Genomic DNA, 19355 nt, shown 5'->3' on the forward strand with positions numbered 1-19355 from the left:
AATTTAAAAACAAAACAAAATAAAAAAGTGGATATCTCTTAGATTGAGGCCAGCCTGGTCTCCGTAGTGAGTTCCAGGCCAACTGTGGCTATAGGGAGATCCTGTCTCAAAAACAAAAACAAAATTAAAAACAAATTTTTAATCTATGACTGCCAACCTACCCATAGTTTGATATCATATTTCATCCTCCAAAATGTATCCCAGCTTTTTGCTAAGTTAGTGTTAGTTTTTATATGTTTATGATTATTATATAGCTTTCCCACAACTGAGCCAGGTAGATTACTATGATTTTTATTCCTTCACTTGTTTTCGGTCGCTTATTATTTTTTCTAGAGTAGTTATATTATTTTGTTCCCCTTCCTTTCTGTGTGTCATCATTAAAACTTGGTAAAATGTCTGCCAGTATAGTGAAATGGCATCAGATAATTATTTCTTCTCTTTCAACTTGCACTGGAAGTTCTCTACGCTTACTAGGATAATTTTATAGCTGCTGACTTGGAACCAGTTTACCATTATTCTAGAAATCTTGTACCCTCCCCTCCCTAGGGGAGTCTTATTTCCCATTTTTCCCACTGGGTCTACTTATTTACTGAAAACCTTCAATATCTTCTGAAAGTAGGATGTATAGAAGATACTTTTACTATATATCTAATAACATTTTTTATTCCATTTCATTTTTAAAACTTTTTTGAGAAGAGAGTTTACTACGTTATCCAGAATGGGCTCCAGTAACCCCTGGACTTAGGTGATCTCCTGCATCAGCCTCTCCAGTCACCAGACTACAGAGGCACATTTCCTCCCTTGATGCTGTAACTTTTAAATATTTATTCTCAGATTGACAGTTTTGCTAGGTACAAAGTTGTAAATTATAAATTATTTATTGTCAGCAGCTTGAAAATGTGGCTGTTTTCTTGCCTTTATGTAGTTTTTTTGAGTTGTCCATACTGTGTTTACAAACTATTTGTTTCTTATGTTTCTTATAAATTCTTTCCAAATTAGGTAATTTATTCCTTATATTCTGTAGTTTCATACTGATAACATTTACTGATAAATAGATACTATTAATTTAGTGTGTTATATCTAATTTATTTTCATTTAAATTAGTTTATTCAGTTACATAGAAATCATACAAATTAAATAATTCTGGTAGTATTACTTATACTTATAAGGGAAATATCAGCTGAGATTCAGAGATTTGTTTGGACTAGAATTCAGGTATTCATTTTCCACGTTCATTCTAAAAGATAAAAGGATATCCAACATTTATAATTGCATATGGTATGAATAAAACAAAACATTCTGATTCATGGATTGTTGTTCAATAGATATTTATTAAAGCAGGCCAAAATAATTTTATCTTCTATTTTTTTGCTTCAAAATCTGAATCATCATATTTATTTCATAATTTTTTAATGTCTTACAGTTGACATAGTATAATACTTGACATAAATGACATTCTAGGGACTGGAGAGATGGCTCAGTCAGTGGTTAAGAGCACTTGCTGCTCTTGCAGAGGAGCTGGGTTTGCTTCGCAGCACCACATGGCAGCTAACAACCATTCCTACATCCAGTTTCAGGGGATCTGATGCCCTCTTTTGACCTCCTTAGGCATTGCATGACACAGGTACACAACATGCCTGCAGGCAATACACTCATATACATAAAATAAAAATAATAAACCAAATATTAAAAATAAGTGACATTCTAGAGAATCATGTCTATGAGTTAATGGAAGTTAGGACCACTTGAGAAAACTCATGTAACAAAGCTTGAATGAGGGTTGAATGCAGAGCTCATACCAAGTGAGAAAAAAATCTTGCTGAATACAGTAGCATATTGTTTGCTCTTAAGTATGTATCCAGTTTTAATGCTTCATACACTCCTGTAGGAGATGAAAATTCACCAAAAGACTTAAGTATGCTTGACAAATTATAAGAGAATATGGTTTTACTTTTTTTAAAATAAACAATTTACTGAGAATTTCATACGTGCATATAAGGTGTTTTGATCAAATCCATGCCCACTCCCTCTCCCCCAACTTCTCCCATAGCTCCCCATCATTTTTTTTCTGATAACTTCATGTATTCTTCCTTCTTCTTTGATTGCTTTATTTTTATGGGGGCTTTTGGTTTCTCTTAACATTCCCCCCTCTGAGGAGGTAACCCTAAAATCTTTTAAGGATTAAATACAAGCTCCCAAATATTTTTGACATTTTTGGCCTTCAGAACAGAGTATGTTGCTAAGAGGCCCAAGCATATTGTGAGTTTTAGCCACGAAACTGGCTACTTTTCTTTGGGGTCTTTTTACCCTAACTGCTTAGCGAATTCCTACCTCCTGTTCTTATCACACCATCCTCTGAAGAAGTTACCCAAATTGCCAATAAGGAATTGGGATGCAGACTGCTCTGGCTTCTTCCATGCTGAACAGGGATGCAGGGTGAGACAATTGGAGTACCCCTTCAGTGGGTCTATCTAAAAGACTCCCAGCTTGAGTAACTCTTATCTCCAGGAGGAAAAGAAAGTCTTTGAATCCTGAATAGGAGATGTGAAGGAGAAGTAAAGGCAAGAGTAATTAGCATTACAAATTCTAGACAGGGAACTAGAAAAATGTCAGAACAGGGCAATTTTCAAATGTTCATATGAGAGTCCATTGGAGTTTCTTGACAAGGGCTTCCAAAAGCATCCCTCTATTGGATTCCTCCTCATTTTTCTTTTGTCTGTCAAGGCTGGACTCGAGAGTGATGGATTCATGATTTACTTTCAGGTATTTTGATAACTTTTGGAGTGGTTGGAATCAGTGTCATTTCCCTCAAAGGCTTCTAGATAGAGGGAGAAAATAAATTTATCCATCATTTTAGAACAATAGCTGGTTGTCTCCCTTAGCTACAGGTGGGTACTACAGTATTGGAGACCAAGATTTGAAGTCTTACATCTGAGCAGCACTTTCTGGTTAGGAACAAAATCATCAATGAGAAATAATTGTCTAAATAACTTTTTATATAGACTTAAGCCTAATGCCTGGGACGTGTAATCCCTTGAACTCGTTGGTTATACTTTCCTTTTGGGTGTTTAAGACCATACAGTTGGCCCAAATAAATCAATCTATTTTTACACTTAAGGTGATTTGAGGATCTGTTCCTCAGGAGTCACATGGGCTTGGGAGGAGCTCCTAGCTCATTTCTTTTACCAGTTCCATCTATGTGAAGATAAGTCAAAGGTCCTGCTCGACCATGGCTGGCTTCACTTGGAAGCATGGAGGAAATGTTTCTTCTGAGTTGACCCTCCTCGTTGTAGAGTAGACACTGGTTCAAGTTCAAGTCCATCTTGTGGGGTCTCCATGTCCTCCCTGAACAAGAGGACAGGTGACTCACCACAGTTACAGGACATTTTGAGGGTTTTACTTTTTTAATTCATGCAAATTTTATGTATATATACTGGTAGCTGTTTAAGATAACTTGTTTATTTGGATTTGATATTGGTTTTTATAATTGAGTGCTTTATCATTTGAAATAGTATTAGTGAAACTAATTGGTCATCTCAAAACTATAATTAGTTTCTATTCTAGGAAGAAACTTTTCAGGTAAAGGAATGAAGTGTAACGTGAGTATGATCTTGAAAGAATTTTTTTGGCATATCTCAGTGCCTTTACCTGCAGTACACTATACTAATTACACAGTTGATTCTTATTGCAGACATTACTATTGAAAATAATATTCTAGGTAAAAAGCTTTGAAAATCAATTCATTAAATGTATAAATATGAACTTTTCTTCCCTGATGAGTAAGCAGCTTATTCCTAGAGAATGTAAGAATGACTGTGCTTATTGAGAATATTAAATATTTTCCTATTTAACATTTATTATGAATGCTGATTTAAGTCTATATGTATGTGTGTGATGTGAATGCATGTTTGTACATGTGTCCATAGGTGTGTGGGTGCGTATGTGCGTGCATGTTTTGTATGTGTGTCTGTGCCTGTGTAGGTGCACATGCATGTATTTGCTCATGCATGTGGAGGTCTGACCTTGACAATGGCTGTCTTCCTTGATTATTCTCTACAATATTTATTGAGATAGGATCTCCTCAAACCCAGAGCCAGCTGATTCTGGTTAGTCTAACTATGCAGTTTGGCCTTGGGTCCCCTTTCTCTGCCTCCTGAATAGTGGGATTACAGGCAATTGCCATGCCTTCCCAGTTCTTATGTGGGTTTTGGGGATCTAAATTCACGTCCTCCTGCTTGTGTTATGAACCCTTTATCCACAAAGCCATCTAGGTGTAGTCCAAGTTTATTATTATTATTATTATTTTTGTCTTTTTGAGACAGGGTCTCTCTGTAGCCCCAGCTGTCCTGGAACTCACTATGTAGACCAGGCTGGCCTTGAACTCACAAAGATCCACCTGCTTCTGCCTCCCAAGTGCTGGGATTAAAGGCGTGCACCACCATGCCCGGCCAAGTTTATTATTTTTAATCAAAATAAATTGGCTTCAGATTAGAATTTGTATAACTTTCTGTATGTAGTTTATAAGGAACTCATGTAAAATGCTGCAACATATTAATAAACAGTGATTTGTGATATAGGGTATCAAAGTTACTAGTTTTCTTAGCTATGGAGATGACCACTGTAGTGTTTGGTTAGTAACATGTACTCAGTGATAGCTTTTGAAGCAAGAAAGTGGTACTATTTTATTTAATTAAGAAATTAATCATTGCCGGGTGTGGTGGCGCATGCCTTTAATCCCAGCACTCCTGAGGCAGAGGCAGGCAGGTCTCTGTGAGTTCAAGGCCAGCCTGGTCTACATAGTGAGATCCAGGACACCTGGGGCTACAGGGAGACTCTGTCTCAAAAATAGACCAAAAAAAAAGGAAAGAAAGAAAGAAAGAAAAAAAAATTAATCATTTTCTGGTATAAAATATTCTCAGGGATTAAACAAGTTAAACATATGAAAACACAGAATTGTGATTATTATTCTGGGTTGGCTTTTTCTATTACTTTTTTGCTCAGAAGTTTCTCTTTTTAAAAAGATGCATTGAGGGCTGGAGAGATGGCTCAGCAGTTAAGAGCACTGACTGCTCTTGCAGAGGACCCAGGTTCAATTCCCTGCACCCACATGACAGCTACAAACTGTCCTTAGCTCCAGTTCCATGGGAATCCGAAACCCTCTTCTGACCTCCACGACATTGCACGACATGGGTGTACTCACATACATGGAGGCACATACACATAAAATAAAAATAAATAAAATATTGAAAAAAAAACTGTGAGGCTGGTGAAATAACTCAGTGTAGGCACAAGCCTGATAATTGGAGGTGGATGTCCTGGAACCCAGGGTTTTGGAACTCACTTCCAAAAATTCTTTACTGACCACCACATATGGACTGTGGGACGTGTGGTCTATAGCATGTATACCACCCCAAATAATAAATGGTGTTCACCACCATGCCTTACAAGTTAGAGATCTTCACGGTTACTTAACAAAAGTGATTCATCTCCCATGTAGCTGTTCAACTAGTTTTGAATAGAGTTAACCCAGGAGGTTCTGGTCTTTTCAAATCCTTTGTAGAAGTAAATGATAGCTCTACAGTAGTTTTTAGCAATCAAGAAATGAAGGACACAGTCTTAATGAGCCAAATGTCAAATGATTATTTTATTGAAGAAATTCTGTCACAGTTTCAAATAAAAGATTTCATGCATTTGTTTCATTATGCTAAGCAAACAGTGAACCCTTTCTTACCGGGATCTTATTAAATATCTGAAATCACTTGAAAGTTAGGTAGTGGATCCCCTGGCTGCGTTACTGGTGCTCTAAGTTGTTTCTTGATCACCACTGTGGCATTTTGAATTGTGATAGATCAAGGTACATCTAAATGAGCAAATTCTTCTGTTTTATTGACATCTACTTTTTTAAGAGACATGTCCACATAGCACATGACATTCTTGGCAGGATTGGTAGTTACCCTCTTTCCCAACAATAGCCTTAGTTGTGATCACCTGTTGAACTTTTGTATCTTTGTTTTTCTACCAATTTTTTTTTTAAGAGTAGCTACCAAATATGGTGTTACTAAGACTGTAAGAATGGATGTTTAGATGTGGTAATTGTCAGTGTGCTAGACAAAATGAAAGAAAATAGTTGAATGTGATACTGCCATTAACGTCAGTAATATGCCCCATTCATCTCTTTGTAAACCATAGTAATTCTGTTATCTACAGACTGATCTGAATATAGTTTGAAACTCTTTGTTACATGAAATTCCAAACACATACAGATGTAATGAGAATGGTGTAATCAATTACCATCATCATCCTTGTTTATCAGTTGCTGTATCATTTCATTTGTAAATGTGGGGTATGTTGCTGTGACATAAGGATTTAAAAATACAATAACAAATGTAAGATCTTAAAAATCTACTTATAATTTTAACTTCATCAGTGTGCTCTTGAATAGTTTAGTAATCTTACACTGCACCAGACTTATTTTTCAAGAAATAGCTTGGCTAGTTGGACCACTTGGTCTTACTTAGGTGTGCACCATTTATGTTACAGCATAAGAACTGTGTGATACTTATTTGTTACAACTTGGTTATTTCATTACATTAGATTTCCTTCTGGAACTCAATTCCTCATTTTGTGCATGTCTGTGTATGAATCCTATTATCCTCCTTTTCTGGAATAATGTTTGTAAATACATAAAATAACAAACGGTAACAAAAGAAATCAATTATGTTGTGCTAAAAATTACCATAATATTAAAGTTATATTCTTTATTAATGAGTTAAATCAAAATATTCTAGTCTCAGATGTCAAAATGGATGTCTTTGTAAGTAGTAATAAGAATCAGCAATATTTTGAGATATATGCAATAGTTGGGGTATAAAAATGTGTATGCTTTTTCTTAATATCAAAGTTATTTTTTAAAAGAAGATTTGTGTGTATGTATGTGTACCATGTGTGCCTGGTACCCTCGGACGCCAGAGAGGATGTTGGATCCCTGGAATTGGAGTTACTGGTAGTTGTGAGCTGCCATGTGGATGCTGAGAACTGAACCTGGATTCTCTACAGAGCAGCAGGTGCTCTTCCCCACGGAGCCATCTCTCATTTTGCTTTTATGTACTGTACCTATTTTGATTTTTCCCTAGGTACACCACTCTGACATTTATTCATATTGCCCCTAATTTATTTAAACTATAAAAATTCCTGAATTGAGAGGCCCATTTCCTAATATTTTAATTTTGCTACTCAGAAGGTGTTTAAAAGTCTGATGCTTGAATCTGAAGGTTTAGAGTATTACTCCAGGCTCCCAGGAGAGACTTAAAATTTCAGAAACAGTAACAGACTAAAAAGCAATTTTGTTCACCTACTCTTAAGAATTAAGGTATTTTCATTTCAGAAGCATCTGAACAGATTACTTAAAGGAATTTGAACAGTGATACCTAAGAACTGGCTTTTAAAGTATATAAGTGTTTTTAAATACTATTATTTATAAGATGGCCCAATGAGGTAGGCTTGGCAGGTGACTGTTTTATGTGGAGTGTGTAGACTAAAGCTTGGTTACCTCTGACAATGAGCAGCAACAATTTTACATCTTTATAGTTGTTGTTGATTGTTGTTTTAAATAAACCTAGTCATTTTTCAGGTTGGCTATTGTCTTAGAGCTAAGCAAATGAACTTTCAGACCAACTTAAACGTTTTAGATGAAATTCTTTATTGTATTTTTTACTTTCTAAGATGCAGCTGAAACTTCACCTTATGAAGGCTTTATTGTGGGAAATTGTTAATCTTATGTTCATGGCCTTGAACTTTACATTTGACACTAATTGAGTAATTTTGCCCTAGGAGATTTGTGCCCATGGAGAATACTTTGGACTTTGCGAAAAGAACCAATTATTTGATCATTTTCTTTTCAGTGTTAAAACTGCAGTGTTAGATAATCACTTAGTAGTATATACATAAGTATGTTGCTTGTGGATGTTAATGATAAACACACAGAAAGAAAAAGAGGGAAATATGGTTATTCTGTATAGTAGGTAGAATATATAAGAATACAAATTTGAAATAAGTTTTGTAAATTAAGCATTCAATAAATATTGGTTATTGAATGCATCTCTGATTAATATATGAGTAAATTGACTGGCTTGAGTTATATTATTAGGAAGATGTAAGCATATAAAAACACTTTAATTGTAGAATAAGAAAATATGTAAGTAGATTATATGATAATAGGTGACCCTGAAATGAGAAATGTGTGTGCTTGCTCTCATATTGGCTAAGAATAAAATTTTGGTATGGAAATTTAATAGTAATTCACTAAAATCAGGTAGATTGAATGTTTTATGCTCTTAGATATTTTTGTTACTATTTCCAGAATTTTTATTATAATTTTCTATATTTGTTTTTCTCTCTTTACTTAATGAGTCTCATTTGAGGGGCACAGACTTTTAATCCAAACCATTCAGAGGAGGAATAAACCACTATTTATTCGATTTGTAGAAGAAAGATTATCTGAACTTCAAATATAAATATGTACTACTCAGTCAGAAAGGAGTAGGTAGGAATTGTAGACAAGTGAAATGAATTGGGAAAATACTTAAGCAATGTTTAAGGGTTTTCAAAAGAGCAGTTTCATGTTAGGATAAAATTGTTAAAGAGAAACCAAGCATGGTGGCGCACAGATGTAAACCCTGCACTTAGACTAGACAGGAGCATTGCAAGTTTGAGGTTAGGCTAGGCTGTGTGATAAGTCCCTGACTTTTTTGTTAAAATAGTAATTGGGGTCAGATTGACTCTTGTTCTTTAGACCAACGCTCTTCTACTGGGATGCATTCCTGTGAGGGTATGGCTCTATAGTGTATGTTAAGTCCATATAATAAACTTGCCTCATCTTGAAGCATCACTTCTCAGAAGTTTTTGGTTTTTTAAAAAGAACTTTTTAAGCAGGTTCTCACTATGTAGCCTTAGCTGGCCTGGCACTCATGGAGATCTGCTTGCTTCTGCCCGCCCCCCCCCTCCCTTTGAGTGCTGGGATTAAAGTTTCATGCCACCATACCCAACTGAAAATTACTTTTAATATGAAGATAGATTTATGAAATGTGAGATGTAACTCTCATATATTCTAAGTTAAGATCTTATAATTTAAAGTATTTAAATTTAAAGCCCAATAAAATTTGGAAAAGAAGTTTATTCTATGCTAAGTCACTTTATCTTGTAACTCTAAAATCTGTACAGATATATTTTTATTATTATTATCATTTGTACTTCTATAGTAGACAAGCGTAAAAGAAACAGTATGGGCCAGGCATGGTGGTGCATGCCTTTAATCCCAGCACTTAGGAGGCAGAGGCAGAGGCAGGCGGATCTTTGTAAGTTTGCAGCCAGCCTGGTCTCCATAGTGAATCCAGGACAGCTGTGGCTACAGCGAGACCCTGTCTCAAAAAAGACATGAAAAAAAAAGAGAAAGAAGAAAGAAAGAAAGGAAGGAAGGAAGGAAGGAAGGAAGAAGTTATAAGTTTATTACAGTAAGATTGGAGAAAAGAAAAACATAAAATTAGGAAGCTAGGAGTAGACCAGGCTAAAGTCAATTGAAAGTTTACCAGATTAAGAAACATTTCAGAAGGTGTTTATGCGATACAAGAGACTTTCTAAGTTAAAAGCCAGAGATGTTGTCTAGGTTCCAGGCTTCTGTGACTGATAGAGTGGTAATGATGTTAATGGGTATAAAAGAAGTTAAATAAAGCATAGAGAGGTAGAGCAAAAGAGTTGAAAAGGGCAGTGAGGGGAGGGAGGTGGACTCTATTACTTAGTGCATTGAATTTGAAAAGATTAGGCTGTCAAAGGGAGAAGTGACTGGTAAGCAATGTGAGATGGGGATCTATTACAAAGACCTGGTATGCATAGATTTGGGAAGTTTATCCATGGAAAATAAGAATCCATGAGAGTAGATAGAATGTCTGAGAAATCATATTAAAAAAGATGAATGAAGATTGTATTGGGGCCTGAGAGATGGCTCAGTTGGTAAAGTGCCCACCACATAAACATGAGTTGGATCCCCAGCACCCATGTAAAAACCAAGTCTCCAGGGTACCTTTGTAACCCAGTGTTAGACAGCAGAGACAGGATGGTTCCTGGAGCTCATTGGCCAGCTAACCTACCAAATCAGTGAGCTCCAGATTCAAAGAGAGGCTCTGTCTCAAAAAGTAATGTGGAGAGTGATTGAGGAAGACATAGGTCAACCTATGACCTATGGAAATGCACCCACAGACACATGTGCACACTCCTACATGAACATACCCCCTATACAGAAGCCTCCCCCAATACCAGAAGAAAAAAAAAAAGATTGTAGTGATCCATAATACTAAATAAGAGGATAAGTTGAAGTAATAGGGTTAATGAAGAGGGATCCAGGGAAGAGATAAAAGATGCTGAGTACAATGATATTGGAATGCAAATGAAGACTTGAAAAAAAAGACTAATAATTGTTATTATTGGTAGGTGCCAGAGAAAATTAAAGGACAATAGACTGGAAAAATCCTTTAACTCAGACAACTGTGTCGGTGGTGATAGTCATTTTAATTAAATAAGTGAGGTCAGAGGGACAGCACATTTTTTTAAACATAAAGAAACTCCTTTTTCTCTATCACAGTAGTCTCAGTTAGAACATTCTATGGAGAAAGGACCAATTTAGTACTCCTAAAAGGAACAAAATGAAGCATATTGAATGAGAATTTAAGAAAATAAAAAGGTAAACAACTAGAAGATGCAATAGATATATTACATGATGAATTATTTTGCATTTAATAGCTTCCAGTCCTGTCCAGCTAGCCTGCCAAATCAGTGAGCTCCAGATTCAAAGAGAGGCTCTGTCTCAAAAAGTAATGTAGAGAGTTATTGAGGAAGACACCTGATATCATCCCCCTTCACCCCCCAGGGTAGCCATTTTGGCCTTTGTCTCTTAAAAACTCAAACTTTTGAGAGGTTGGATGTAGTTCTGGAAAATTGTAGCTTAGTCTTACTTTTATTCTTTTGTGCTTTTCTGCAGAAAAATGTTTATATAGAATCCACATAGATCATATATATCTTTTATATGTGATATTAAAAATATATCTGAGCTGGGTATAGTGACACATGCCTTTAACCCCAGCACGAGGGAGGCAGACCCTCCTGCCTCTGCCTCCTGGGTGCTAGGATTAAAGGCATGTACCATCTTGCCTGGCTAGTTTTTTAGTTTAGTTTTTATTTTTTTTTAATTTACTTGGAAACAAATGCTGACAGGTAATGCTGTGGTAAAACATTTGTATCTAAGAATCCTTGGGGATTTAAAGTTCGAGTTACTTAAGGTAGAAATAATCATGTTTATTGTAATGTCAGAGTCTTTATTAAATTTTAAACATACATACATATCTATCAGGTTTTTTTAAACATTTGATAATGTTATGATTTTTAATTCTATTTAAAAATCGACACAAAATACTGAATTCACATCATGTCCAGGGGAAATAAATTTTTACAGAACTTCCATTTAATGCTGCAAAGGCATTCATTCTTACTGTATTCTGACAATCCAACTTAAAGTTATTTTCATGGTATAAAGTGTTAAAAATAGCTGGCCATAGTGGCACACACCTTTTTAATCCCAGCACTAGGGAGGTAGAGGCAGGCGGATCATTCGTTGTGAGCTCAAGGCCAGCCTGGCCTACATAGTGAGTTCAGGTCAGCTGGGACTATAGGGAGACCCTGTCTCAAAAAGACCTACATATATATATATATATACACATATATATATAATGTTCACAGTATAGATAGGCTAAAATACATGCTGTTTCTGTGATACTTGATACTAAAAAGTCAATATGACTTTTAATCATCATGATCTATTGTATTAGTAAAGACTTGGAGCCTGTTTCAATGCAGTATTGCACCTTGCTTTCTTTGCTTTATAAAAAACAAAACAATAAATGTTTACTCCAAATTATGTCATAGCAAAACAAAGCATGAGTTTGAAGTTCATATTACAGATGTTTTCCTATACTTCAAATTGACTGAATTTAATTTAGAAAGTAGTAATACTAGAGTATTTAAAAACTGTAAAAATATCAGTCTTTTTGCAGTTTAGCAGGAAAACTATGCTTTTTTAATTGGAGAAGTTTTTCTTTTTAAATTATTTGGAACTTACCCATTAGTTATGATGTAGATTGTGACCATCTAAAATTTATTTCCACATCACATAATATAAGAACCAATGATTCTGGAATAGGTTGGACTAAGAAAGATAAATGGTGTTGAGTTGATGTGATGATATTTAATCTTAACAGTGACTTTAAAACTAGTTGAAATTTCATTTCTCAAGCCTCCCATTAAATACTAGATTGTTAAACTACAATATTTTGGGATGATTTTAGTGTTTAATTTATTTGCTTTTTATTTTGTTTCAGTTCATTCAAAGCTTTCTAAATTGGTTGGCTGGATCAGCATTTTGGATGATTTGATAGAGTATAACTTTCCATTGTGAGATCTCCAGCATATTCCTCTTCTCCTCTCTGGCTTAGATTTTGCTCTTGGTTTGTTATATTTGCCATTTAGGTTGTTTTCTCCACATGCATCATGCCACCACCAGCCTCCTAAAGAAGATAAATACGCAATTTAATTGGATAAATGCTTCATGTCTAGTTGTGATTGTGTTTTCTTATGAATATATCTTCATTTCCTGTACACATTACAGTACTGTAGGTGCATGTATCCTAATATTAATCTGCATATGTATACCACCAAAAAATAGAGTATCTGAGCAGAATTATAGGTAAAATACCTAATTGAACTAGAATTAGTAAATCTTAAAAATGAAAAAGCAATAATTAACAGGTTTTTAAATTTGAAGAGAATACCTATTTGAGAGTAGTATTTTAGAGAAATGATATTATAGATATTAGCTAAAACTGTGGGAACATATTTTGAAGATAAGAAAATAAATACTGACATTGGAGGAAGGATACCTGAATAACTTTCTGGACAGTCAATTTGTCCTTTGGCCTTGTGATCCCACGTAGAAAACATCAAATCTCTGTGTTCTGGGAGTGCCTTGAGTACATTACCAGCAATCTCAGCTAGATGTAGTGTATAGTTGGTTTCATGATTTCCCAGGTGAAATGAATATTCAGTATAATGCTGGTTGTCTTTCCAGTCTTCTAGCTCAATTCGTAAAATGTAATTGGATTGTTTCACTATGGAATATATCTTCTCTAGACCCAACCAAAATTCTCCTAAAAAGAAAAGTTTGAAAAACATATTAGCTACAAATTGTGTCCTGAATGACTTGTCTTTCTGTGACAAAGTTTCACTATATAGCCTAGGCTGGCCTGAAGCTTGAGATCCTACTGCCTCAGCCTCTCCTATTCTGTGATTAGAAGCATGTACCACTGTGCCTTGCTCTCTGGCCGGTTTCTAAAGATATTTACGATTGCTTGAAGTAAATAATTTCTCTCAGCCTGAAATCCTGTTTATTTTGGAGACTTTTAAAGTATTTTGCCAGTGTGGTGGTATGTGCCTGTAATCTCAAGACTTGTGAGGTGGAAGCAGGAGGATCTGTAGTTCAAAGTCATTTTCAGCTACATACTGAGTTTAAGGTCATGCTGGACTCTTTTTGAGATCCTGTCTCAAAACTCCCAAATAAATCCTTTTTCAAATTTATATTAGTACACACTCTTGAGAAGTGTTTCTCTTTATCTGAATATATGCATTATCTTTCCCTCCCCTCTCCCCCTCCCTCCCCTCCCCTCCCTTCCCCTTTCCGTCCCTTTTATTTTATTTTATTACTTTCTTTGATTATGGAGATTGAACTCAGGGCTTCATGTATGCTGGAGAAGCATTTCCCAGTGAGCTATATACTCAACCCAATTGAGCATTTCTTGAGTGTCACTTTCTTACTCTTACTGTTAAATTTGTGTTTAAGTCTATATTGAAATCTTGTCTTAATAAACTCCAACTTTGTTTCAAAAAATAAAACGTGTATTACAAGGTGTTTTGTATATGAAACATTAGATTACTTTAGTTATTTTTAGGTTTGGTCATCAGTAGAGTGTAAATCTGTATGTATATACTACATTTCCATGAGCTATTTGTTAATGAACCTACATTCAACCAAGAGAATGCTTGTTATTATCTCGTGTTGGATAATGGTGATGTCCTCTTTCTCAGATATGAAGTTTAGTTTCTTAGAAAAGGAGGCTCATAAATTAAAAAATATTTGAATGTTTCATCATTTCTAATTTTTTATAATTAAAAAATTATTTTAATTTGGAATTAAAAACATGAATATAAGTAGATTATCACACTCCTTATTACAGCTGGTAATGACAAAAATAAGTATTTCCTTATTGCTGTTGACTTAGTAGGAAATGTCACCTAAGAATTAAGTGGAATTATATGTGGCTTAGTTTGTTATCAGAAATAAATGAGCATTCTGAACTGTCTTTTATTTAAGGGTTATACTCATTCTTAGGAGAGTCAGAACTATAAAATATCACTATTTAGGGATTTAACTAGCACTTTGAAATAGTCAAATAGTACTGAGAGTTAAAAATTTTGGTTTAATAATGAATTCTTTTGACTTTATAAGTGACTACTTAAACATTCATAGACTTTTGTGATGTGCTTTTTAGATTTTAAGCATGTTTATTATCATTTGCATATTTGTATTTGTTCTTTGATCAAAATATGATAATTTACATTATGTCACTTAAAACCTCACATTCTTTAGTAACATTTACAATATTTAAATATTTTAAATTAATATTTAAATAATTAGTATATCTGAGAGTGACCCTGTCCCTTATAAATTTTATTTTTGCTATTATTATTACTTTCTGCTTTTGTGGGTCAATCTCAGGGTCGTGCTAGGTAAGCATTCTACCACTAAGGTATACCTCCAGCTCCATTTTAACTTTGTATGATTTTATGCTTAAAATAATAACCAGAGAATACTATAGTGCTAGGCATAGTTACCTTTGCAGCTCATTCATAGCATTTACCACCTACGAAAGCTCATAGTACTTACAATTTTCTTTGATAGTAATTACAGTTATGGTATTCCTCAGCCATTGAATTAAATTTGAGGAAGTCTAATTAAGAACAAATATGTGATAATAAGTAGTTAAAATAATTATAGTTATTAAAAAATATGTAAATATTTGTTAATCAGTTTTATGAAGACTGGGACTATTTTTTTGTTATATTTCTAATGCCCAATCAATAATTGTTTCTCATTTATTTGTTTATTTCTTTATTTATTTAATTTATTATTTTTGAGAAAGGGTCTTACTATATGGCTCAGACTGGCCCTGAACTCCTACCTTACTCCTCCTGATCTTAAGTGGTGGAATCACAGGCCTGCACCACCACAACCAGCTAATATTTTAAATTAACAAGTAAATGAATGATTCAAGGAAGTCATTTTACCATCAAACCTTCCAAAGCCATTTTTGTAGTTCATCCACGTTTCATTGAAGTTTTGTGATCCATCTTTTCTGTGTTGAATTATTGTCCATGGACTACCTGAATAATGTGAATGACAGTAGTTATTTTTAGTAGGTTTGTGTTTACATATGTTAAAAAAAACCTGTTTTTTGAGTTTGGTTTTAATTGGTGGCTTTATAAGGTAATTTGCTAATTTGGTACTATATGGTTAAGTTTAAGGTATTATACATTATTATGGTCCCAAACAGTTCAGTTGAGGACAACTAAGGAATTCTTTTTCTTGATACACTTACTGGCTAGAGTCACCAAAGATTTATTTTACAAAGGAAATGGAGAATGTTGAATAAATAACATAATAAAACATATAAGTACTAAATTTATATGATTACTCATGTTACATGGGTTGATACCAGGATTAGTCTTGCTAATAAGTGATGAGTAACTTGAACTAACTCCAATGCATTTTCTTTTTCGGCAGGTTTTACCTGACTCAGTATCACAGTAGACATTAAACACTTGAGAATTGCTTGGTCTGATGGTATATACACCACTTGTATGTTCACCTCTGTTATAAATGGCAGAACAGTCAGCAGGAATGTCTAGAAATAACAGATGTTATTATATAACATTCAGTAAAAAGAAAAAAGTAAAATGTCATGGATTGTGGTGACTATTCAGTAATGTTTATATTAAGACATTTTTATTACATGGCAGATTATACAAAGAACATCAAAATAACATTCCCAAACTCATTTATTTGAAAGAAATCAAAATTTCAAAACATTATTATTGTTTTTTGTTAAATGTAGAATATTACTGGCAGAAACTTAGTGCAATATTTGGTTCATAGGTGGATAATGGATATACATAGAAAAAGAACACACAGGAAGAGAACTAATAATATAGATCCTTTTCCTATATGAATCACTTAAAAATAACTTTGGGGAGTATATCATTCTGTTGAAGTTTGGCTAGGAATAGTGACTTTGTTCCCTAGAACTTTTGTTTTACCTATGAAAGTTTTTAAGCAGATTGGGAAGTAAAATTTTTGAAAAGAACATAATCTTTTTTTTTTGTCTTTTTGAGACAGGGTCTCCCTATAGCCACAGCTGGTCTGGAACTCACTTTGTAGACCAGGCTGGCCTCAAACTCACAGAGATCCACCTGCCTCTACCTCCCAGTGCTGGGATTAAAGGAGTATGCCACCATGCCTAGCTGTTATCTTTCAGTTTTTAAGAGTGATTTTTTTCCCCTTTATACACATGAATATATTTTGTTTGTGCTATTTGAAAGTAATTTTAAAAAATATTTTATTATTTTTATTTTATGTGTATGAGTGTATTGCCTCATAAGTGAGTGAGTGTACCCATGTCATGCAGTGCCACAGACATCAGAAAAGGGCTTCAGATTCCCCTGGAACTGGAGTTAAGGATGGTTCGTAGCCACCATGTGAGTGCTGGGAATCGAACCTGGGTCCTCTGCAAGAGTAGTCAGTGCTCTTAACCACTGAGCCATCTCTCCAGCCCAATTGAAAGTAATTTTTAAATACATGACCTTTAGCCCCTGGATTATTTCAGTATGCATCTTACAAACACAAAATTATTCTTTTCTATAACTGTAGTATTTTTATATCTATGAAAACTAATAATCATTCCATATTTTCATATCATATTTAACTATAGGGAGACCCTGTCTCAAGAAAAACCAAACAAAAAAAAAAAGAGTATCTCTTATAGTTTTTAAAGAGAACAAGATCTAATTTAAGTTGACATTTGGTGATTATATTAGGTATTATGTCTCTTTACTCTTTTTAGTTTAGATCAGGTTCTAAGAATAAGAAATTTCATGATAATTGCTTCAGAAAAGAAAGCCACCAAATTATCTTACCATCTTGTTCTATATTTTTTGTTCCATTTGGCTGAAAAGGGGGCGTAGTTCTTGGTGCTCTTGATTTGGAAGAATGGGAGTTTTCTGTGGGTTCTTGAATACCAGTTTTTCTGAGCTATTAAAAGAATATAAATCTACTTTAGGAAATGCCATTGAATATATAATTAGGGAAATCTAGGTAAAGATAATCAAATATACAATTTATATAATCGTGTCTTTCAGTTTAGAATGTTACTATTTGTTATCCTAAGAATAATTGAAAGGGCTGGGGATGTAGCTCTACCATAGTGTTTGCATAACATGTGCAGAGGCCTGGGGTTGACCTGTAATTCTACAAGGAAACAGGAATAAAAATTGCTTTCCAGATTGTGTAGGCTTTTTGTTCTTGAAATATTTAATCAAGCATATTATTTAATGAACAAAAAATAAATAACAAGGACAAAGCAAGCAAAACAAGTTAGACACTGATTAAAAGGAAAAGAACCAGAAAGGATAAATGCTTTACTCGTGGTGGTGCACTAATCCCAGCACTCGGGAGGCAGAGGCAGGCAGATCTCTGTGAGTTCAAGGCCAGCCTGGTCTACATAGTGCCAGGACAACTGGGGCTACAGGGAGACCCTGTCTCAAAAAGACCAAAAATAAATAAATAAATAATAAAATAAAAAATTTAATGTATGCTCTTTTTAATAGTATAGATCACAACCATAGCAAGCTTTACTAACTTCTGTAAACTGAATATGACATTACCATGATTAGCTCAACAAATCAACAGATGAATACCTGTAATGTGCATTCACTGTTCTACGTCGTGGGATTATAATAGCAAAACTAATGGAAAAAAGAATTCCAGGATTCACTGATTATATTTTAATTCAGGGATAAGCAAGATAATAGCTGAAAATATATTATGGTAAATAAAAATGTTAAGAAAAAAATGAAGCAGAAGCTTTGGGAAATTGGAATGGAGAGTTGTATTTTTGATTAACTGGTCTGGAAAAGCTTGTGAATTTTGTATTTGATAAAAGCCTAAAAAAAATGAAAGAACAGGAAGTAGAAGTGCTAGAGAGAAGAGCACTCCAAACAGAGAAAAATGCATAAGGGCAAAGGCCTTGAGGTGCTCCATGTTTGATGTACTTGAATAACAGTGAGGAGCCAGTGAGTGAAGCCAGTAAGATAATGAAAGACCCGGTCATTTCAGGTTCTGAGAATGATTATGAGTGAGATAAGAAGCCGTTGTGGGGGTTCTAAGCAGAACAGGTTCATGATCCGATTGAAAATTTAATAGGATCACGTTAATAGGATCAGCTATGAATTCCTTTTCTCACAATTCTGTAAGAAAGATTCTGCTGTTCTCTTCATAGAATATTGAGGAAACTGAAAGACACAGGAATTAGTTTGTTCAGTTGCACAGGAAGCTTTGCAAGTAGATTATTAGATGTGGTCATACTGTTGGGATAATTTTACTTGATACAGTTAAAATTCCAAAATGGTTTTAGGGACCAGTGTTGTCATAAACCAGTGTAGCATATTGGACATAGTGTTAACTTACCTAACTTACCTGATTTTCTATTTCTTTTATTTGACTGTGCTGTTGACTTAATTGTTTATATTGTTCTTCCACAGTCTGGAGAAGGTCTCTGATGCTGTTATCTTGTTGTTCTACAAAACTCTGGACACAAATTGTAGTTTGTTTAAAATTTCTGTCATTTTGTTCAAGTCATTGTTTGTTACAGTGATCTAATTTTTAAACTAACAATGGATTTAAAAAGTGAGCATTGGCTGTCATTGTACCAGCTATTTTTTCAAATATATCTACTTTTGTTATTACATTTCAAAAAGTGACATTTCTAAAATTTTCTGAATTTTTCTTAAGTTAAAAGAAAACAACCACAATATTTTAATAGGAATTGGGCCATACCATTTACTGTATTTATTTTTTTATGGGAGAAAAAACTTAAATTCCTTTTTACTTTAACACGTCTAGTAATTATTATTAGCATAATAGTTTA

At 34.3% G+C, this 19355-nt stretch overlaps 2 protein-coding genes across 2 annotated transcripts in view; one reads left to right on the forward strand and one right to left on the reverse strand.

Annotated features, from left to right (window-relative positions):
• LOC103732488 (dedicator of cytokinesis protein 7) overlaps positions 1-19355 on the forward strand; it is a gene marked incomplete at its 3' end in the record, with an annotated part of 127987 nt that overhangs the window by 82153 nt on the left and 26479 nt on the right. The window lies entirely within an intron of this gene.
• Positions 12270-19355, reverse strand: part of Angptl3 (angiopoietin like 3) — a 9287-nt gene continuing 2201 nt past the window's right edge. Inside the window, exons 2-7 of the mRNA XM_008831082.2 lie at positions 18905-19015; positions 17347-17461; positions 15945-16058; positions 15442-15537; positions 12981-13247; positions 12270-12608 (exon numbers count right to left, since the gene is read on the reverse strand). Of these exons, the coding sequence (XP_008829304.1) occupies positions 12424-12608; positions 12981-13247; positions 15442-15537; positions 15945-16058; positions 17347-17461; positions 18905-19015 (888 nt within the window). The 3' untranslated portion in view covers positions 12270-12423. The remainder of the gene's footprint in view (positions 12609-12980; positions 13248-15441; positions 15538-15944; positions 16059-17346; positions 17462-18904; positions 19016-19355) is intronic.

Source organism: Nannospalax galili, unplaced genomic scaffold, assembly GCF_000622305.1.
Source record: "Nannospalax galili isolate Female #2095 unplaced genomic scaffold, S.galili_v1.0 scaffold553, whole genome shotgun sequence".
Lineage (NCBI taxonomy): Eukaryota > Metazoa > Chordata > Mammalia > Rodentia > Spalacidae > Nannospalax > Nannospalax galili.